At 41.0% G+C, this 22,579-nt stretch overlaps 1 protein-coding gene across 1 annotated transcript in view; it reads left to right on the forward strand.

Moving 5' to 3' along the window:
- The window catches only part of trak2 (trafficking protein, kinesin binding 2), a 38,623-nt gene extending 16,044 nt beyond the window's left edge, over positions 1 to 22,579 (forward strand). The window contains exons 6-16 of the mRNA XM_061978117.1: positions 1,093 to 1,311; positions 1,390 to 1,468; positions 3,400 to 3,530; positions 3,600 to 3,674; positions 3,757 to 3,894; positions 4,032 to 4,111; positions 8,990 to 9,130; positions 9,206 to 9,504; positions 9,576 to 10,016; positions 16,509 to 16,608; positions 19,413 to 22,579. Coding sequence (XP_061834101.1) covers positions 1,093 to 1,311; positions 1,390 to 1,468; positions 3,400 to 3,530; positions 3,600 to 3,674; positions 3,757 to 3,894; positions 4,032 to 4,111; positions 8,990 to 9,130; positions 9,206 to 9,504; positions 9,576 to 10,016; positions 16,509 to 16,608; positions 19,413 to 20,130 — 2,421 coding nt within the window. The 3' untranslated portion in view covers positions 20,131 to 22,579. The remainder of the gene's footprint in view (positions 1 to 1,092; positions 1,312 to 1,389; positions 1,469 to 3,399; positions 3,531 to 3,599; positions 3,675 to 3,756; positions 3,895 to 4,031; positions 4,112 to 8,989; positions 9,131 to 9,205; positions 9,505 to 9,575; positions 10,017 to 16,508; positions 16,609 to 19,412) is intronic.

Consider the following 22,579-nt stretch of genomic DNA (forward strand, 5'->3'; position numbering starts at 1 on the left):
TTTTTGTTAACTCAAGCACTTTTAATGTCTTGAAAACATTTCTACAGCAAGTGTTTAAATTGGTCATACAGGGCTTACTTATCTTGGCTCTGAAAGATGTCAGCTGTCTTCTTGTCAGCTGGTGCTTGCTCTGTTCTTTCTGCAATATCTTTTGCATTAAAGTGATATGTGTCGTAGGATTTAAGTGTTTCAGTAAAAAAAGCAACACATTTTTGCACAATTTTTACATACATACATAGCCCATGCTCTTCTCCATAATTTTCAAGACCTTTTAACTTTGTTACGCTGACTTCACACAATGCATTTTGTGAATTCGTGTTATATTCGTATACCAGTAACATTGTGTGCAGGAATAGAATCTAGAGCAGTGTGGCGTTAGATAACATCAGGTGTTTGTTACGCTGACTTCACACAATGCATTATGTGCATTTGTGTTATATTCATATACCAGTAAGTTAAAAGTTAAAGTACCAATGATTGTCACACACACACACACACTAGGTGTGGCAAAATTATTCTCTGCATTTGACCCATCACCCTTGATCACCCTCTGGGAGGTGAGGGCAGCAGTGGTGGCCGCGCCCGGAAATCATTTTTGGTGATTTAACCCCCAATTCCAACCCTTGATGCTGAGTGCCAAGCAGGGAGGTAATGGGTTCCATTTTTATAGTCTTTGGTATTACTCGACTGGGGTTTGAACTCACAACTTACCGATCTCAGGGTGGACACTCTAACAACTAGGCTGACATTGTGTGCAGAAATAGAATCTAGAGTGTGTGTGGCGTTAGGTAACATCAGGCGTTCTGTGAGAAATTACCCCATTGATCCGAAAAAATTGTGTATTTACCACAAGCAATATGTTTTCGTTGATCTATCTATTCCAGCAATGCACAGTGACAGGCAGGTAATGCTCTACCACTAGATGGCAGAAGGTACTTAATTAACTTCTGTAGCTACCTTTTGTCACTCATACAACATCATGTTTTATGGCACACTTGTTGGTTTGCCATGTTTTTTTTCTAATGTAAAGTATGTGGTTTGGCTCAATAAAGGCTCTAAAGTTATTTGCCATGACACCTACCTTATGACCAGGTTCACCAGCTGCAGCATGAGCTCAGTAAGAAGGATGAGTTGCTGCGGATGGTGGCCAATGCCTCGGAGGAATGTGAAGCTGACTCCAACGCGTCAACTCCAGTGAGGCAGCGTCAGTTAATGGGTGGAACGGCCGCGGCTGCCGCACTCAGCCAGCTGGAGTCAATGCAGTGTAAACTGCAGGAGCTAGAAGAGGAGAACCTGACTCTGAGGTCTGAGGTAGGTGGTGAATCAGGACATGAGTGTTAGTGTGTGATGTAGTGATTGGCTGACTTGTTCTTTTATTACGGACCGCAGGCTTGCCAGCTGAAGAGGGACACCATCACCTATGAGGAGAAGGAGCAGCAGCTTGTGAATGACTGTGTCAAGGAGCTACGTGAGTTCCATGTTTTAACGGTTCAAATGTTTACATTTTGTTTCATTACATTTTTGGTTGAGTGGGATTGAATTTTAATTGATTTTGAATCCAGATCAATGTTGTATCAGCTTAGTTGAGTTATTACATCTGACAAAAAGTCTAATTCTATTTGGCAAAACTTTACTGTGCTATTATTTGTAATATTTTGTCTCCCTTAAACAGTAGTCAATTGTTTAAATGTTTATTTTATTTCATCAAAATGATGATCTACACATTTCCTAAAGTCGCAAATATAATGTGTGCAGAGCACGCAAACATTACAGACATGCCCATAGTATTTGACTCACACACGAGTCAGTTGTTCGTTAGTTAGTTAGTTCATTATTTTTTTGGTCAGTGGTCAACAAAAAAACAAAACAAACATTTTTACAGTTGTCATCCTGGAGGTGTGTTTGGTGGCGTGTATGTGTTGGAAAACTGCCATGCGACCCATTTTCCAAAGGCAAGGGAGCAAACTGTGCTGATGAATGTCACAGTTCATGTTAAAATCCATGTTCCCCTCAATGAACCGCAACTCCCCAGTGCCAGCAGCACACATGCATCTCCAGACAATGACGCTGCCACAACAAAATTCGACCGTAGGCATTTCTCAATTGAAAGAGATATGTGAAGATTTATAAAAACAGTAACGGCTTGGCTTTTACATTTTTCTTGGAGCAGCCTTTATTTCACAATTGTATTGCAATGCTAAAGCAAAACGTCTATAAGCTACAGTAAGGAAAATAGCTGATTTTGTAATTTAACTCCCTTACAAAGATATGAATGGTAAAAATGCTTAAATACATCTTATACAGTAGATATTGGTTGTTTGAATTGAATAAATATTTAATCGATAAACCAACTGTGACTTGGTGTAGAAACCCTTGTTGGTAAGCAAGAGTCTTTGGTACACGGCTCCATTAATCAGCCCCTCAATGCAATAAAGTCTTCTTGTACACGTATCAGGAAAAAACAAAGCCCAAAAGCAGAATTTGTGCACCTCCATGCTTGACTGTAATGATGCTGTTTTTTGATTCATACTCAACATTTCTCTACAAACAAACACATCCAGTCCACCTGATGCCATCTCTTGTTGCTTGCCCATGGCCAGGCATAATGAATATTGAATGAAAGAGAGTGTTTGTGGGACATGTCTTTTACGAGTATGATACATATTTGTGTTGGATGGACACATAACCTACGTGTGGTGTTTTTGCTTGTTGGATAAATGATTTATTTCCCCTAATTAAAAACAATAATTGTCATGGGTGTGCTCACTTTTGTGTGGTACTTTATACAGTACTGTGCCAAAAGTGTTAGTTCCACCATTAGAGTTGTTGCTTAACAATATTTTAATCACTATAAAGAAAATAAGTGTTAATCAATAAAGCACAGACCTCTGTCAATGTCATATACTGTATTTACTGTACTTATACTGTAGAAGAAGATGGCCAGTAGGATACATCAGGGTTGCCTATGCCGCCGGTGCATTTTCTAGTCAGATACAGCCAGGGTTGTCACATTACTAAAATGTTCAAATCAATGCCGATTCTAAGGAAATATTTAATATGCGATACCATTTTTAATACCAAAGAGATAGAAAAGAGACCACATTTTGAGATAAATAAACACAAATAAGCTCTATTCTATAATATTGTCGATACTTTTGAAAAGAAGTGTCGTTCTGAATACAAAGCTTTAGTATTGATATATTTTTCATTATAGATACCTTTTTTAGGTCTCAATACTTTTTATTTGTCATCAATTGTATTGGAACATTGGGCCATTAGCCACCCATCATTAAAAATCTCGACTGATTTAAAAACTGCCGGGAAGTTGACCATTCCAATGAAAACATGACTGCCATGATGAAGGTAAACAGCCTTCTATTTTAAACTGTGTATTTTTAGGCGAGTCCAACAGCCAGATGGTTTCTCTGACTGATGAAGTGTCCCAGAAGAACGAGGAGCTGATCCGACACCAGGAGGAGATTGCTCAGTTGCTCTCCCAGATTGTGGAGCTGCAACACAGAGTCAAAGAGGTAAGAAATTCCTGCCAACAAATATCTCAGTCCAAAATATTCAGTCACATTATTACCAATGTTGTTAAGCTCGCTTTGGAAAAAGAGGAGTTGAGGATCCACCTTCAGGCTTCTAAAGACGCCCAGCGATTGCTCACAGCAGAGGTAGTATGTTAAGCAAATGCACATTCATCTTCTAAAGGATGCCTTTACTTAGCGCCATTTTCAAAATTCTATGCTGATGTAGTTGAATGATCTGGCCGAGAGGAATGCAGAGTGTGCAGAGATGCTCCACGAGTCCCAGGAAGAGATTAGGGAGCTTCGCAACAAAAATATTCCCTCCTCTGGGATGCGACAGCACCTCGCCTATGGCTCCTTCCCCATGGTGAGAGAACAATATAAGAACTCTGTTTGAAGAACATGATTTTCTGATGAAATGCCTACACATGTATGTATGTATGTATGTATTTGTGTGCGCGTGTGTGTGTATGTATGTGTGTGTGCGTGCGTGCGTGTGTGTAGGATTCGCTTGCTGCAGAGATTGAAGGTACTATGAGGAAGGAGCTAAGTGTTGAAGAAGAAACTGAATTTCAAAACCAAAGGTAAAAAGGCGCAGAATACTACCCAAACGAGAGATTACAATTCCTTCAGTTGTTGTCTATAACAAGGCTGTTAAAACTCTTTTTTAGCTAAGTGTCCCAAAGATAAATGAATGTTGATGTTTTGATGTTGTAGTGTTTTTCATACATTCATTTATTAATGTCGGCCAAGTGACATTACATTTGGACAGCCATGAATAGATTTGTGTTTGCCCTAACTCACAGTAAACACAGTAGTATAAAGCATATGCGAATATGAGGATAGAGCCGAAAGGATTTAAGAATCTTTATTGTCCAAGACACACAAAGCATCGAATAATTGAAAATTAGGTCTGTGAAATGATTAAAATATTTAATCGTGATTAGTCGCATTTTTTCATAGGTAACTCAAAATTAATTGCGTTGAAATGCAGATGGATACAATTTATCATCATCAATAGACATATATATTAGAATTTTTTAAACTTATGACTGCACAATTTTTTACTTTAATGACATGTTTATTAAACATAACACTTTTTTAAACAGCTCAACACAAATTTTTTGGGGAATTTTGCCTATCATTCACAATCCTTATGTAAGACAAGAACACATACCTTTTCATTTTTTAATGCTTTCTAAATAGTATAAATGTGATCAAAAGTCTGCTTACAATACAATGGAGCCAATGGTAGCCGCCTTATTCTTTAAAAAACATCTAAACACCTCCATATGTGTATGTATATGTGTATATGTATATCTCTGTATATGTATATATGTGTATATATATAAATGTGTGTGTGTGTATGTGTATATATATACATATATATATATATACCGGTATATGTATATATATATATATATATATATATATGTATATATGTATATATGTGTATATATATATATATATGTATATATGTGTATAAATATATGTACTGTATGTACTGTATATATGTATAGTTACTTTGCATGCAGTCGGCTTTCGGCCCCCTGGCCAAATGTGTTAGCCCAATGCCCAAAGTTTGGACACCCCTGATCTAGAATAAAGTTTGACGAGCAAGAAAGCAAGGAAGCAGCTGATCACTTGATCATGTCAACATTGGCACTATAACTCGTGATCGTGATTATAAGTTAGCACTTATAATAACAATATCACTAATACTCTTAATATTTAAGTCACAAAATGTAAATGGAAAAATTATGGCACTTTTTTGATGTTTTTTTATTGGGTTTTATAGGCGGAATAGAGGATTTCCAATTGGCGACACTGTGATCAGACTTTTATTTACGTTTATTTACGAGTTTAAATGCATTAAAAATATACATCCGTCATCATGGCTTTCATAACGACTGTGAAAGAGAGGCAAAATTCCCCCAAAAATGCAGTTCCTCTTTTAATGACAATAAACAAATGACCTACTGGTATATCCTCCGCATAATTACAATTCCTGCTGTAGAAGCACTTGCATTCAAAGTTAAAGTTAAAGTTAAAGTACCAATGATTGTCACACACACACTAGGTGTGGCGAGATTATTCTCTGCATTTGACCCATCACCCTTGATCACCCCCTGGGAGGTGAGGGGAGCAGTGGGCAGCAGCGGTGGCCGCGCCCGGGAATCATTTTGGTGATTTAACCCCCAATTCCAACCCTTGATGCTGAGTGCCAAGCAGGGAGGTAATGGGTCCCATTTTTATAGTCTTTGGTATGACTCGGGACACTCTAACCACTAGGCCACTGAGTAGGTGAGGAGAGAAGTTACACTTCTGTATTTAGATACCATTTTTGCGCATTAACACAAAACGTGGTTTGTTACGATCATGGTTTGATTGTCAAAGATGTTTGGCAATGTAATCTTTGATAAGAATTCTACCTGAACAAATGCTTTTGATATTCTGTACGGAATACAATGATTTGCAAATCCTTTTCAACCCATATCCAATTGAATGCACTACAAAGATATTTGATGTTCAAACTCATAAACTTTTTTTTTTTTTTTGCAAATAATAATTAACTTAGAATTTCATGGCTGCAACACGTGCCAAAGTAGTTGGGAAAGGGCATGTTCACCACTGTGTTACATCACCTTTTCTTTTAACAACACTCAATAAACGATTGGGAACTAAAGAAACTAATTGTTGAAGCTTTGAAAGTGGAATTCTTTCCCATTCTTGTTTTATGTAGAGCTTAAGTCGTTCAACAGTCCGTGGTCTCCGCTGTCGTATTTTACGCTTCATGATGCGCCACACATTTTCGATGGCAGACAGGTCTGGACTGCAAGTGGGCCAGGAAAGTACCTGCACTCTTTTTTTTACGAAGCCACGCTGTTGTAACACGTGCTGAATGTGGCTTGGCATTGTCTTGCTGAAATAAGCAGGGGCGTCCATGAAAAAGACGACGCTTAGATGGCAGCATATGTTGTTCCAAAACCTGTATGTACCTTTCAGCATTAATGGTGCCTTCACAGATGTGTAAGTTACCCATGCCTTGGGCATTAATGCACCCCCATACCATCACAGATGCTGGCTTTTCAACTTTGCGTCGATAACAGTCTGGATGGTTCGCTTCCCCTTTGGTCCGGATGACACGATGTCGAATATTTCCAAAAACAATTTGAAATGTGGACTCGTCAGACCACAGAACACTTTTCCACTTTGCATGAGTCCATCTTAGATGATCTCGGGCCCAGATAAGGCGGCGGCGTTTCTGGATGTTGTTGATAAATAGCTTTCGCTTTGCATAGTAGAGCTTTAACTTGCACTTACAGATGTAGCGACAAAATGTATTTAGTGACAATGGTTTTCTGAAGTGTTCCTGAGCCCATGTGGTGATATCCTTTAGAGATTGATGTCGGTTTTTGATACAGTGCCATCTGAGAGATCGAAGGTCACGGTCATTCAATGTTGGTTTCCGGCCATTCTCTGAACCTTTTGATGATATTATGGACCGTAGTTGTTGAAATTCCTAAATTTCTTGCAATCGCACTTTGAGAAACGTTGTTCTTAAACTGTTTGACTATTTGCTCACGCAGTTGTGGACAAAGGGGTGTACCTCGCCCCATCCTTTCTTGTGAAAGACTGAGCATTTTTTGGGAAGCTGTTTTTATACCCAATCATGGCACCCACCTGTTCCCAATTTGCCTGTTCACCGGTGGGATGTTCCAAATAAGTGTTTGATGAGCATTCCTCAACTTTATCAGTATTTATTGCCACCTTTCCCAACTTCTTTGTCACGTGTTGCTGGCATCAAATTCTAAAGTTAATGATTATTTGCAAAAAAAAATGTTTATCAGTTTGAACAACAAATATGTTGTCTTTGTAGCATATTCAACTGAATATGGGTTGAAAATGATTTGCAAATCATTGTATTCCGTTTATATTTACATCTAACACAATTTCCCAACTCATGTGGAAAGGGGGTTTGTACATGTGATGTTATCAATGCACTAAACTGTAATCCACACACAGAAATGAAGCTTCACCTCTCTGAATAGAAGCGTGCCAGCAGGCATTTACTCCAGCGATGACGTCTCACTGCGACCGTAGATGAAAATGGTCTTGTCTTCTCGGGAAAGCAACTTGCCATGGCTTTAGACCTGGGCTTTCCATAATATAATTTTTTCTTTGTCCATTTCTGCTCGCTCTTTTTTCCCACTTGTAGCTCAACAGTAACTGAACACAGCTACATTTTGTCATGCTACGGAATGGAACGGTGGTTCGGTTAGGACACGTGCATGTTAATTGCGCGTCAAAAAAATTAGCAACGTTAAAGGGAATTATAGTTAGCGCTCTATTATTGCGTTAACTTTGACAGCCTTAGTGAAAACGATTTACTTTCCGGAGTATGATTAGAAATGAGAATTGAAAACTTGTTCTTGTTGAGAACCGGTTCCCAATGTTTCGATTCCTTGGAATCATTTGCCAGTTTTGTTAACTATTCCCTTATCGAGTCCTTCGCATGACATAGGCACGGCGCCTACCTGTGGCACAAACGTAGCTGAGTTATTCACGAGAAGGGATGACAACAGAGCAAATACTTGCAAAGTGGATATTTCATCAAGTGTATGAAATACTGCCTAAAACAACATTTCGCAGCCACCTCCTCTGCCCGCACTTACACACAGTTAGGACTCAACCTGTCACATTCACGGGCTCACGGACGCTATTGCACTTGCATATGAATGTTAGTTTATAATCTTAACAACATATTTTTTTTGCCTATTTTATACTATTTACAGTGAAACCTGAATTTATGATATATGGTTATTGTAAATAAAAAAAGTTTGTACATTGAAGTAAATCTCTCGGTAAGAAACAATGTAAACATTAGTAATGGGTTCCAGCCTCGTCAGAAGTCCATATTTCACTTAAAGTTTGTATTCTTTAAACACAATGTAAAGTGCTATACAGTACTGTAAATCAAACAAAAATAAAGTGCTATACAGTACTGTAAATCAAACAAAAATAGAAAAAGGGGTGATGGATGAACTTTGTATTGAAAAACAAAGCAAAATAAATAACATCTGCACTGTCCCTCTGCCTATGCATCTGCCACAGGGACACACAATGTCACTAGCCCTGTGGTGGAATCACAGTTTGAAATCACAAAATTCCTTAAAGTTAACAAAAATAAAAATAAAATAAATCCACTTTACCTTGTTGATTAATCTTTTTTGTGTTGAGCTGAAGAAAGTGCGAAGGGTGAGGTGTCAGTGTCAATAACACTGTGGATCCTTCCTGAATGTTTCAAACCACGCATCACTTAATCAACATAAACGGGACATGTCTTAAACGGGTTTCACTTAAACATTCTTTTGTCACTGCTGTAGTATGTAGCTTTGATGCAGTAATGTAGCTATAGCTACTCATGTTCAGTCTAATATCTAATGGGCCTTCAACTCCAGAATCTCCCAGAAGAAAGTTTTCCAGACAGTCCGTTCCGTCAACGCCTCAACATCCCGGCCAAGTTCGGCCACCCCCCCAATTCCTGGTTCTCGTCAGAACTCTCTGGTGATGACTACACAGCCGTTCGAGTCTTCTCAGGGGTAAGACCGAGCCAATAAAAACCATACAAGATGTATTTTTATGTTTTTACCAATCAAACTTTTGTGTTTTGAAAGGGACGAGGCTCCCATGGGGCAGCCAGGCTCTCCAGGTGGAAATGACCTCACAAAAGCTCTTCGTCGCTTGTCACTGCGACGGCAGAACTTCTTGTCTGAACACCAGTTCTTCAAGGCAGAGCGGGAGAAGAAGCACCAGTCCCTGGCAAAGGCAGAGGCTCAGGAGGCGGGAAGCAGCTGCAGCTCAACAATGAGCAGTGCATTCTCCTCCTTTTCCAACCTGTCTGAACTCTCTGTAGGTTCCAGCCTCTTCAGGACCTTCTTACCAGAGAAGCTTCAAATTGTCAAGCCCATCGAGGGTAACCACCAAGAGCTAGAACTTGACCTCGTCTACCTGCTTGTGTTTATACCTTCTACCTTCTGTCTTCAGGCTCACTGACGCTCCATCACTGGCAGCAGCTTGCCAAACCCCACCTTGCCACCATCCTAGACCCACACCCCGGCGTTGTCACCAAGGGGTTCCGCCCACTTGCCCAGGATTTTGTCTACCGCCTCAGTGACATGGAAGAAGATGAAGAAAATGAAGAGCAGGGAGAGAAAGGGGAGGCTGATTTCTTGGAGAAAGGTGCAGCCGAGAGAGGCAAAGAGCAGGAGGAAGAAGAGGAAGAAGGCGGCATTGTCTTCAAAGTGCACTGTTCATCTACACCGGAGGAAAAGAAAGACCGAATGCCGTCAAACACACATCTTCCTGCCACTTCCTTCCTTCCGGTCCGGCCATTGTCTTCTAATGTAGCTGAGACCTCCAGCTCATCAACTCACCTTTATTCAGACGTGTCCACAGCAACAGTTCAATCAAGTGCATCTGCCTCAGGTAAATGTCAAAATTTTGTTGTAGTATTGTGAGTTGTGACGGCAATTTAATCTTTCTTAAGAGAGCAAGGTCATAAGGAACTTGCTCTCCTTAAAAAGAGACAAGTCTTTCGGGTTCCAAATGACACTTCATATTTAATGTTCATTAATTTACTACCAAGTTAATATACAATGTTAATGACAAAATAATATAAAATTATGTTTAAAATTAACTACTTACTAATGTATAAAACATACATTATTTTATCGATAGTTCTTTATATTCTTATGGCTCGTTAAAGTCAACATGGAACAGAGTGTGACCAAAATATACAATTTGAAGTACAAATGCAAATACAGTAGAACCTGCTTAAGTCAGTCTTGTTTATGTCGACAAACCAATAAAAGTGCCTGCTTAATTTGACTTACTTAGTTGACCACTTTTAAATAAAATCGGTTTCTGTGAAAAATGTAATTGTTTGTGTCAACATGTGTTGTGTTATTGTTAACGTCATTATCACTAAGCAGAAACATAACTCTCTAATTACATAACATTAAAATGTGTACACAATGGCTTGCTGTTCATTCCAAATTAAGCATAACATTTTGAAGCTCAAAATAAAAGCATGGCAGTACTAACTTGGATTCTACCACAGCCACTTCCGTTACATCACTCATTTGCTTATGTCTCTCGACAAAGTCACATGTACCAGTATATGTGCAAAGCATGGATAGTTTTGGTTTTGGATATGTCTACAACCGCTTGTGTTTTTCATGGAAAAACACATCGAACATCAGAGAGACCTGTTCCACAACTTCATTGATTTCAAAAAGGCATTCGATCGTGTATGGCACAAAGGGCTCTGGCACACACTAAAAGAATTCAATATCAAAAAACGGGTTCATACAATTCACCCAGGCCCTCCTTAACAACCAAATAGGACAGTTGTTCTGAACCACAGTAGGTGTCAGGCAAGGATGTATTCTCTGCCCCATCTTGTTCAATCTATTCCTAGAGAGAATCATGCAGGAAGCCCTACACGAGCACCAGACTACAATATCAATAAACGGCAGGCCCATCTGCAATCTACGTTTTGCAGATGATAGCGACCTTATGGCAGGCTCAAACTCTGAACTGCAGGACCTTAAAAACAAATTATGCACAGCAGCTGGTGACAATAGAATGGAGGTAAGCACAGCCAAATCAAAGGCCAACATAATGATGGATGATGAACAACTGGAGGAAGTGTCCAGATTTAAATACCTCGGAGTAACACTGGCCAAAGATGCCACATGCGTTGCAGAAATCCGCATTTGAATCGCCACAGCAACAGCAGCAATGACCAAACTAAGCAAAATTTGGAAAAGCATCATCAACTTCAAGACAAAGTTCAAACTTTACAAATCCCTAATAACATCAATATTACTGTAGGGATGCGAGACCTGGACACTCCTGGTAGAATCAGAACGTAAAATACAAGTCTTTGAAAACAAATGCCTCAGAAGAATACTCAAGATAACATACCACGAACACAAAACCAATGAGTATGTGCGAGGTGAAGTCGAAAGTCTCGTTGGTCACCAAGAACCCATGCTGGCAACAGTTAAAAGAAGGAAATTAGCTTGGTTTCGGCCACACATGCCGCCACGACACCCTGTGCAAGACTTGACTTGACTTGACTTGACTTGACTTGACTTTATTAATTCATGCTTGTAGTGGAGCCAGGGCCCCACTGAAAAAACAGCTGAACTTTACAATTAATATCAAACAAACAAAAATAAAAAAAATGAAAAGAACAGACAGTATTTTATATAAAAACATTTTCAGGGCAACAGCAGCATGGAAACTATTAGCATTCTGGTATATGACTGTATTAGTTCAGCCAGCTTATGTTGGTTCCTCAATGTCCTGGCAGTGCGGCTGCCTCGTGTTGGAGGTAGCAGGTCATGCAGAGGGTGTTGCTCATCATGCATATCCCTGACCAGCTTCACTGCAGCCTCCTCTCTCCTGGTCTGGAGTGATGGTAGGGGTTGTGAGATGTTTCCAGCTCTCCTCGTAATGATTTTACAGGCACGTTTCTGGACTCGCTCTAGCTCTGCCTGTTGTTTTTTGGAGCAGCCCACTAAGAGCACTGAGCTATATTCCAGACACGGCCTGATGAGAGTGGTGTAGATGGTAGCAAGGTCGTCTGCAGGTAGTCCATGTCTCGACATGACTGTGAGGTAGTGCAGCCGCTTGGAGGCGGTTTTTATTGCCTTCTCGATGTGCACATCTCCAGTCAGGTTTTGATCGAGGTGGTAACCCAGGTACTTTGTTGTTTCCACGACAGGGACCTCCTGTCCCCCCAACATCAGTGCAGGAGGTTGTGATGGATTTCGGGCAAAACATATCCGGAGTTCTACCGACTTTTTCCCATTGAGAATCATTTTCTTATTTGCTGCCCATTCGTCCAGCCTTTGTGCCTTCTGGCACATCGTTGTGTCTGACATGATGCCGGATATGGGGATCGCTCTCGATAGCCCGATGTCGTCTGCATATCCGATATCAAGGGTGTCCTCAAACACAGCATCCCGGGTGGCCATATAAAGGAGGAAGACATATGGGGAGACAACACCCCCTTGTGGCACCCCAGATGTAACTTCAATCCAGGGGCTGTGAGCTACATTTGCCACCACTCTCTGTGTCCTTCCTGAGATGTAACTATGTAGCCAGGCTGTCAGATATGGGCACAGTCCTAGGTCCAGTATGTTTTGCATCAGGATCCCATGGTCAATTACATCAAAAGCTATCGACATATCTGCCAACAGTACTCTCACCATTGTTGGTTTGGAGTCGGTTTCGGTAAGCCAGGTGTGCATTGCCCTGACTAGAGCCGTTGTAGTACTGTGCTTAGGCAGATATGCATATTGATTTTTACACACGTCAAGCACGGTTGGCATAAGCTTTTTCAACACAAAACGTTCTATTGTTTTCCCCACACAAGAAGTTAGTGAGATAGGACGCCAGTTTGAGATTGAGCCAGGGTCTTGGCCTTTGGGTATGGGGCAGACATTTGACTCTTTCCATACATCGGGGACACACCCCTGTTGGAAAAAGCAGTTGGCCAGATGTGTGATGACCGGTGCCAGGTCCTCTGCATGTTATTTCAGCAGCCAGGTGGGAATGCCATCCGGCCCACTTGCTTTCTGGGGGTCCAGCCGAGTGAGGGCTAGCTTCATCTCACCTATGCTACAGATGTCACTTGGTGTAGCTCTTGGTAGGAGATAGACACAATAGGGCGTTGCTTTAGTCCACGACTCTGCAAAGAAGTTGTTCAGGGCTTCTGCAGCTTTGTCCTCTTCAACTTCTTGTATTTTGATTGTTCCATCAGTTGATGATTTAGCGCGTCCTAGTCCTTTATTTATATAGTCCCACCACTCCTTGGGGTTCTTTTTCTTTAGGTTTTGCATTTCATTTTTATAATATCTAGTCTTCGCCTTGCGTATAAGTCTTTGGACGGAGTTTCTGATTTCTCTCCATTTTCCCACTTTCCCCCATTTATTGTGGGCTTTTTGTCTTTTCTTTATAGCCTGTTTTATTTTCTCTGTCATCCATGGTTTGTCCGCATTTGTAATTTTTTTCAGTCGCACAGGCATGCATATGTCCATTGCTGTCTGGATATAGTTGTTAAAACTTGCTGCTTTGGCAGTGATGTCCACAGCCTCATAGACAGCAGACCAGTCAGTCATAGCGATGCATGTTGACAGAGCCTCTTTTCTTTCTGTGGTCACTAATCGAGCCCTCCTCCTCTTCACCTGTTGTTTCTGCCCTGTTGTATTCACTGGGCTCAGCACCAAGCACTTGTGGTTGCTTGCACCTAGGGGGGCAAGGGTGGTTGGGGGGTTGTAGAAGTTAGCCATGTTCGTAAAAATCAGATCTAGGGTGGCTTGTCCACGTGTATGACGTTTAACTATCTGCCGAATATCGGGGTGAGAGGAGGTCATCATTTTTGTGGGCAGTTTATTGAAATCCCCACATAAATATAGCCCCTTATGGGGGGAAGACGCTTTAATTGTGTTTATGGTGGTTATTAAATACTCCAGGACTTGGTCCTGGCAGGATTTGTTATCTGCCCATGGTGGGTGATATAGGTTTCCCACAAATATGGTTGAGACACTGCTGGGGTCCGGCGCGGTTGTATTTGAACCCATGCGCATTCAAAGTCATCACTCTCCAGGTCCCTTCTTCTTTTTGCCTGCAGTCTCTCATGACAGTACACAGCCACGCCCCCTCCACTTTTTCCATTTCTGTCTCTCCTAGATAGTTGGTAGTCCTTGACTGACAACGATTCATCCGGAATATTTTTGTGCGCCCACGTCTCAGTAACGCACCCAATGTCTGCATCTAAAGTTTTCAGCAACAGTTCAAATTCGTCAGTTTTGTTTATCAATGACCTCGCGTTGCAGAGAGTTAACTTCGGCATGCGCGGCTTCTCTCGGTCAGGTTTAACACAGCGTATTTCAGCCAGGAGACTCACCCTTTTTCTTCTTTGCATGGGGCTCGGTCTGTGTCCTTCTGTAACTGTTATTTTCTGCCGCCTGTTTTTTCTGGCTTTAGATCCTCGCGCACGGCTTCTTTTGCGGGCTATTCCAGTGCTTCTCAGCGTCTGTCTTATGTTTCCAATCAGCTGGGCTGCGTGTCTCTTCAAGTTCATTAGGAAGTGTGGAGGGTATTTGTGATTTTTTAGTCCTTCCATCTCGTTTGAATCCTACCGATGGCCACACACTTATGCATGAAATTGTTCCCAGCACGTTGCCTTGAAAATGTTACGATTAAAAAATACGGGACAGCTTAAAAACACATTTAAAAATCGAGGGCGCACGCCGACGACAAACACTGCGGCTGCCTTGAAGCGCCACCTATCCATCATGCAGAGCACACTAGAGGGTGGAAGGAAGCGAGGAAGACCACGGAAATCCTGGACAGACAACATCAAGACATGGACGGACCTGTCGACCCCAGAGCTATTGACGGCCGTGGGAACTTGCGCAGACCGGCTGCTTATTCATCGCAGTTATCCCCCCGACGACTTGATAGTCATGGGAAAGACAGACAGACAGACAACCGCTTATGTCAACGTCAGTTTGACAGTTTTGAGGGCCATCGACATCAACCGGTTCATATGCATGCATCATCTGAAACGGCTTTTATTTTATCCAATCCAATCCAATCCACTTTATTTATATAGCACATTTAAACCACAAACATGTTTCCAAAGTGCTGCACAAAAATATTAAAAACAAGATTCAAATACTATTCTTAGCTCCAGACTGAATAAAAACTAAATAAATAAATATAAAAACAATATAAAAATAAATATGATTAAAATCGTTTTTAAAGGGTAAAACCAATTAAAGCAATAAATAAAAATACAAATTTAAAAACGCAGAGGACCACACAACTCACATAGTGTTTAAAGCCAGAGAATAAAAGTGGGTCTTAAGACGAGACTTAAAACACTCCACTGTGGGAGCGGTTCGAACATTGTGGCCAAACAGCTCAATTTTTGTTTCATCTGACATCACATGGATGAAGATAAGACCTTCTGGAGGAAAGTTCTGTGGTCAGAAGAAACAAAAATTGAGCTGTTTGGCCACAATACGCAGCAATATGTTTGGAGGAGAAAAGGTGAGGCCTTTAATCCCAGGACCACCAGGCCTACCGTCAAGCTTGGTGGTGGTAGTATTTATTATGCTCTGGGCCTATTTTCCTTCCGATGGAGCCGGTGCTTTACAGAGAGTAATGGGACATTGAAAATGGAAGATTACCTCCAAATTCTTCAGGACAACCTAAAATCATCGGCCCAGAGGATGGGTCTTGGGCGCAGTTGGGTGTTCCAACAGGACAATGACCCCAAACACGCGTCAAAAGTGGTAAAGGAATGGCTAAATCAGGCTAGAATTAAGGTTTTAGAATGGCCTTCCCAAAGTCCTGACTTAATCATGTGGACAATGCTGAAGAAACAAGTCCATGTCAGAAAACCAACAAATTTAGCTGAACTTCACCAATTTTGTCAAGAGTGGTCAAAAATTCAACCAGAAGCTTGCCAGAAGATTGTGGATGGCTACCAAAAGCGCCTTATTGCAGTGAAATTTGCCAAGGGACATGTAACCAAATATTAACATTGCTGTATGTATACCTTTGACCCAGTAGATTTGGTCACATTTTCAGTAGACCCATAATAAATTCATAAAATAACCAAACTTAATGAATATTTTTTGTGACCAACAAGTATGTGCTCCAATCACTCTATCACAAAAAAATAAGAGTTGTAGAAATTATTGGAAACTCAAGACAGCCATGACATTATGTTCTTTACAAGTGTATGTAAACTTTTGACCACAACTGTATGTGTGTATATGGAAGTACTGTCATAAAATGTACACCATTCTACTACTTAATGATTTGGCTCAGTCACTCAATGTATCAAGAAATCTAGATCTATTCTTATGTTCATTTCTTGTTTGTCTGCAGTCCAAAATCCAGTCAAGTGTCAGAGTTCCACATTCTCCACCTTCACATTCACCATGTGTCGCATCCTGCACCCGAGTGACATCACACAAGTCACTGCAAGGTCAGTCTTCATCAAAATATCAACTTCTGTGTCTCAAAGGAAATACTTCCGTCGGTACACTTTGTATACTGAGTACACTGCATTTAGTTCTTGAATGCGGAAACTTTGACAGTGTGGTGTTGACTGCTTTTCTAATGCAATACTCGAAAAGAGACGTGTGTGACAACCATGTATTCTATTTAGAATCTATACTGAAGTGAACAAACCTTTAAAATGTATTGAAACCTGAGAGGCGTTTCTATAAACTGTCAAAACGTTAATAACTTGACATATGCAGATGACACTGCACTGCTTGCTGAAAAATTTTAACAATTTGAAAAATCTGGTGAATACTGTCAGCATTACGGAAACCATATACAGAATGAAAATGAATACGAAAATGACCAATATCTGATATCACAAGAAAGAACAGGCCACGCCCAAGTTCGTAAACAAGTTGTGGCCTCCCCACTTCTGCAATCCAAATTTGTCCCTGGTTTTAAGTGTCCATCACTACGCCCTTTCCATTTTGACGTTTTAAAGGCAGTTTCGGGGTACTGACAGTTCACTGCATTATGCTGTACTTCTCATCGTACTTCAAACACTTATGCACATAAAAGATCAAGAGCCTAATCTACCAAAGGTTTGCATGTATTAAAACATGTGCACACTTAATCGCACACGCACAGCTGATGCACTAAATTTGTGTGCATCTCTTAGGTGAGCAAAATAGAGAGTGCAATCTATTTAGGGTTTCCTATTAGGGATATACGCTGATCATCAGAACACCCACAATATTGGAAGGAGAAAATGCAAATCTAATTATTTAGCACACACAGTGATTTATCAAGACTAAGACTGTACTGCGGGAACCGGTTTGCGTCTTTATTTAGTACGTCTAGAAAGGACGTGCAAACTGTTAGTCGTGCAGAAATAGCTGTGAGAAAGGAGGTGATTGCCCTGAAGCTTTGTCCTGTGTATGCTTCCCAACACATACAGTATGATCTGTCAAAAATATCAGACCTACTATCTCTTCAGCAATATTATTTGATAATTTTATAGCTGCTGAATAACTTAAGGGGCTGATTAAAACAAATTTAATTGATGCGTTTGGGTGTCTGCTAGCCTTTTTTAATTAAGTTCCTTTTTTATAACTATGAAAAAAATTCCATCGCACGTTTGCAGTTAGTTTCAGCATCTCCAAGGGCGCACCTTCAGCGCGCTAAAAAGTGGGTTCCATTGTACAGTGCATCCGGAAAGTATTCACGGTGCTTTACTTTTTACATGTTTTGTTATGATGCAACATTATTTAAAAATTAATACATTTGTTTTGTCCTCAAAATTCTACACACAAAACCTCATTATAAAGATGTGAAAAGGTGTTTTTATTTTTTATTTTGTGATATTATTAAAACTAAAAAATCACATGTGTGGTACATAAGTATTCTCTGCTTTCCTCAATACTTTGTTGATGCACCTTTGGCAGCAATTACAGCCTCAAGTCTTTTTGAATACAATGCCTCAAACTTTGCACACCTATCTTTGGGCAGTTTCACCCATTCCTCTTTGCCCATTCCGCTTTGCAGCACCTCTCAACCGCCATCAGGTTGGCTGGGAAGCGTTGGTTTTCATCCAGGATGTCTCTGCACATTGCTGCATTCTTTCCTCTATCCTGACAAGTCTCCCAGTTCCTTCAGCTGAAAAACATCCCCACAGGATGATGCTGCCACCACCACCACACTTCCCTGCAGAGATAGTATTGGCCTGGTGATGAGCTTTTCCTGGTTTCCTCCAAATATAATGCCTGGCATACACGCCAAAGAGTTCAATCTTGGTCTCATCAGACCAGAGAACTTTGTTTCTCACTGTCTGAGAGTCTTTCAGGTACATGTTGGCATTTTTTTTTTTACTAAGAAATGGCCACTTTACCATACAGGCCTGATTGGTGGACTGCTGCAGATATGGTCGTCCTTCTGGAAGGTTCTCCTCTCCACAGAGGAATGCTGTAGCTCTGACAGAGTGACCATCGGGTTTTTGATCACCTCCCTGACTAGACTAAGAACAATACAGCAATGTACAGAGACGTCCTGGATGAAAACCAACATCTCCCATCCAATCTGATGACGCTTGAGAGGTGCTGCAAGAGGAATGGACGAAACTGCCCAAAGATAGATGTGCCGAGCTTGTGGCATCGTATTCAAAAAGACTTGATGCTGTAATTGCTGCCAAAGGTGCATCAACAAAGTATTGCGCAAAGGCAGAGAACACTTGTGTACATGTGATTTTTTTAGTTTGAATAAAATCGCAAAATAAAAAACCCCCCACCTTTTCACATAGTCATTATGGGGTTTTGTGTGTAGAATTTTGAGAACAAAAATGAATGTATTCCATTTTGGAATAAAGCTGTGACATTACAAAATGTGGAAAAAGTGAAGCGCTGTGAATACACTACAGGACTGCTTCCAAAATGCCGAGAAAAAGTGTCACATGTCTGCCGCATGTTTGAAACATAGCAAAACGCCACAGTTAGCATTATAGTAACCTGTATCTGCAATAAATGAGTGTCCTCATGGTGAAAGCCGCATCGCACATGCAAAAATCTTGTTTAAATAGGGCGGTCTGCACCAGTTATTAATTGCACATGCAGTTTGAGTAAATTCCACAACACAGGTCCACTAATAGTACACACAATTTTATAGTTTGCACACGCTGTTTAGTACGCAGTATTTGGATCTTACTAGATCAGGTCCCAAGTGTAAGTACACGTGTGCCTATAGTCATAGTCAGGATCTTTTTAAAAATAACATGTATTTTTTTTTTCTTAGCTCACAGTCGTGCCTCGGTGCCAATACACCCAGCTCTATGAGGACTGGACCCAGTACCCCTCTGACTCCATGCCGACTCAGTCTTGGAGACTCCTTCCAAACTCGGCGCCCTGCTGTGGCTGCCAGTGGCTTGGCCAAGTTGGTTCTAGAGAGAGGCATTTCTGCACAAGTCTCCACAGAAACCCCCCAATCCTGTCCAAAGCCCATGCCCCAGCGGCCTCTTCTCCGCTTACTCCCAGGTACGCCTCCAAACTCACCGGAGTACCGCCAGCACTCTGTTGACAATTTTCTGGCATCAAGGCCAGCGGAGCTGTTTCTGCAAGATGTTTATGGCTTGAATCTAGGCCGTGCCCCTCATCCCGACCTACCCAGCCCACTACAGGAAAACCAGGCACGTGGGCCACTCCCGGACCCGCTTAACGTCAGCTTGTTGGAGAGACTGCGTCACCTGGGCTTTACCAAGGTCCACCAGGCCTCTGAGTCACACCAGGACTCGGCCACCTTTGTGTCACCAGGCGGCGGGAGCCTACTAGATGGTCTGAGGCGCAACCACAGCCTCCCGGCAATGATCGGTGCACGAGCGGGAAAGTCAGCAGGTCGCCCAACGCTCCCTGCTCACCCCACCTCGCTGGCATTGCCTCCACCACCCTGGGGAAACCTCAAACAAAGATGCACAAAAGTCACTGTAAATGCCACACCACGTTCAGGTGACTGTTGAGGAGAGGACCACCCCCATAACAAGAACCCAACTTCTATTTCCTATCTTCCACCTACAGTTTATGTCAACTTGTTTAGATGCACGTCCTCCTTTTAAGACATGATTTTAAAGCACAATGCTTTTTTATTTTCGTTTAACTTTTTATTTGTTAAAATGTAAATTTGTGTCGAGCCACTTATCTAGTACTGGTCCACCGTTTACTTCTCATTACAAAAAGGCCCCGCTTAGGTCAACATCCACATACTTACTATAGTCAACCACTTATGTCGACATAAACTTTTAAGGGATAATTTCTACAAAAAATGGGTCAGCGTATGTCGACATGTGTTGGCAAATTGTTAACCTCATCAATATTGCGAGCGTGTACAAACGAAGAGTGGGAGGAGCAACAGGAATATAACTCCCACTTATCTTTAAGGTGGTTGAAAAATAATTCTGTATCATCCATTCTCATTATTTCCCTGGACAAAGTCGTAAGTAAATGGTTATTAGCAATGGTCATTTTTGGTTATGTTTATCAGCCAATCTGAGGGATGTTGACTTAAAAAAGCTGTATTTATTCTACTTATTTATTTAGTGCAGTAGAGTCCAAACGTTTTCTGCTGAGAGATGCATACAAAAAACGATGCAGTGGCCGCTTAGTGTGTTATCTTGTTCAACCAGTCAGTATTTCAACTTTTTCTTCTTTCAAGTATAGTTTTATGAATAGAATACACCCTGAGGGACAATAAAAATCCAGCTGCGGGCCGAAGGTAGTCCCCAAGCCCCACTTTGGAAACCCTTGCCTTAGCGTGTGTCCCAAATGGCTTGTTGAGAGGCTCTGGATGTGTGTGAAACGGGGAAGATACACTATATGGATAAGTAGGAGTACTGGCATAAACAGTCTTGGAACAGAAGGCAGCTTTCCCCCAAATCGGAAGGATGGAATCGTCCAAAAAGTCTCGTTAAGGTGAAAAATTAAGATTAAGGACGGTATCCCAATACTTGAGTCATCCATCCGTACATTTTCTATTCAGCGGTACCTCGGTTTTTGTCAATAATCTGTTCTAAAAGGTCAGATGAAAACTGAATGATACGAAAACCAAAGCAATGTTTCCCATAAGAAGTTCAGTAGTGTAAATCCAATGACCCAAAAATATGAACACATTTCATAGAGGATAATTATACAGACAGAAACAATGGGGAATACACATAAATTATGAATGAAATGTATGAGCTTTTACCTTCAGTCTTGTTGGTGAGCCTCGCATGTGCCACCTTCATACACCTAGTTTATGTTTGGTCGTACGAAAACCGGACAAAATTCAGGTGAAATTTTACGTTGAAAATGGAATTATAGCAAAAAGTGGAGCGTGTGAAAACCAAGGTACTATGTAAACCCCGACTAACCATAGGGCACATATAGGGCTCGAAAGGGCATGGGATTTCACAAAGAATTCTGGGTGCTGGGAAGCCATTTTTGCTGGACACAGGTTTTGTTTACCGGTACATGGCTGTACTGTACCCATGGTAATGTGAGAGAAAGCAACAAACTGTATTAAAATGGATCGTACAAAATAAAATATTTAAGGGGCCGCACTGAGATAAACTGTATCCTATTCCAAAGGCTCGCTACCTCGAAAAAATAAGTCAAATTAGTAGAGTTGATCCGTATGAGCCCGTCCAATGGACAAGAGATTTGAGTAAACTGCCGCCATTGTCGAAGCCAAACTTGTACATAGATTTTGTCGATAGTCATTTTTTTAAACTGGTGAAGGTTTTCAGAATGTAAAGTCTGTTAACTCTAAAGGCCACATGCGTGGACAACACCTTTTAGCTCTTATTTCCAAAATTGTGTACACTACTGAATTGGGGTCTTATGGCCCTTATGTGGACACTTATACTGCCATCTAGTGGTGTCAGAAGAGTATAACATACAATGGAATTTGTAAAAAAAAGTGTAAAAATAAAAATTGGCATGTCACTACACATGAAGTACACGTTTATGTACTTATGGACTAAGTACATCATATCAAAGGATGATTCTTAGTTTTTATTCTAATTAGGGTCCAATAAGCCCAAATAGCAAAGAGAAATAAAAAAAGCATGTCAACAAACAGCTTGGGCCTTAAGAGGTTAAGTCTCATTGTCCTCCATTCAAATTGTGCATAATCTACGGCTTTCAGCTCTAATGTGTAAGAGATGGAGTAAGGGTGCCCAGGCTCATTTCATAAGCGGGTTTCCCCCAAAACAAGCCTATTATAACTTAAATACTTTGATCACTGCGGTACTGCTCCAAAAATAATACTCATTCATTTTTGTGCTTTCCCAAGACTAAAAGTAAACAGACAACATGCTTTTTTCCAAAATACTGTATGTTGTTTGTCACCGGCAGCCAGCTTGGCCAACGCTAACAGTCTACTAAATCCTATGTGTGTAAATGAATAAAACACGCTTTGATTGAAATTCA

Source organism: Nerophis lumbriciformis, linkage group LG01 (assembly GCF_033978685.3).
Source record: "Nerophis lumbriciformis linkage group LG01, RoL_Nlum_v2.1, whole genome shotgun sequence".
Taxonomy (NCBI): Eukaryota; Metazoa; Chordata; class Actinopteri; order Syngnathiformes; family Syngnathidae; genus Nerophis; species Nerophis lumbriciformis.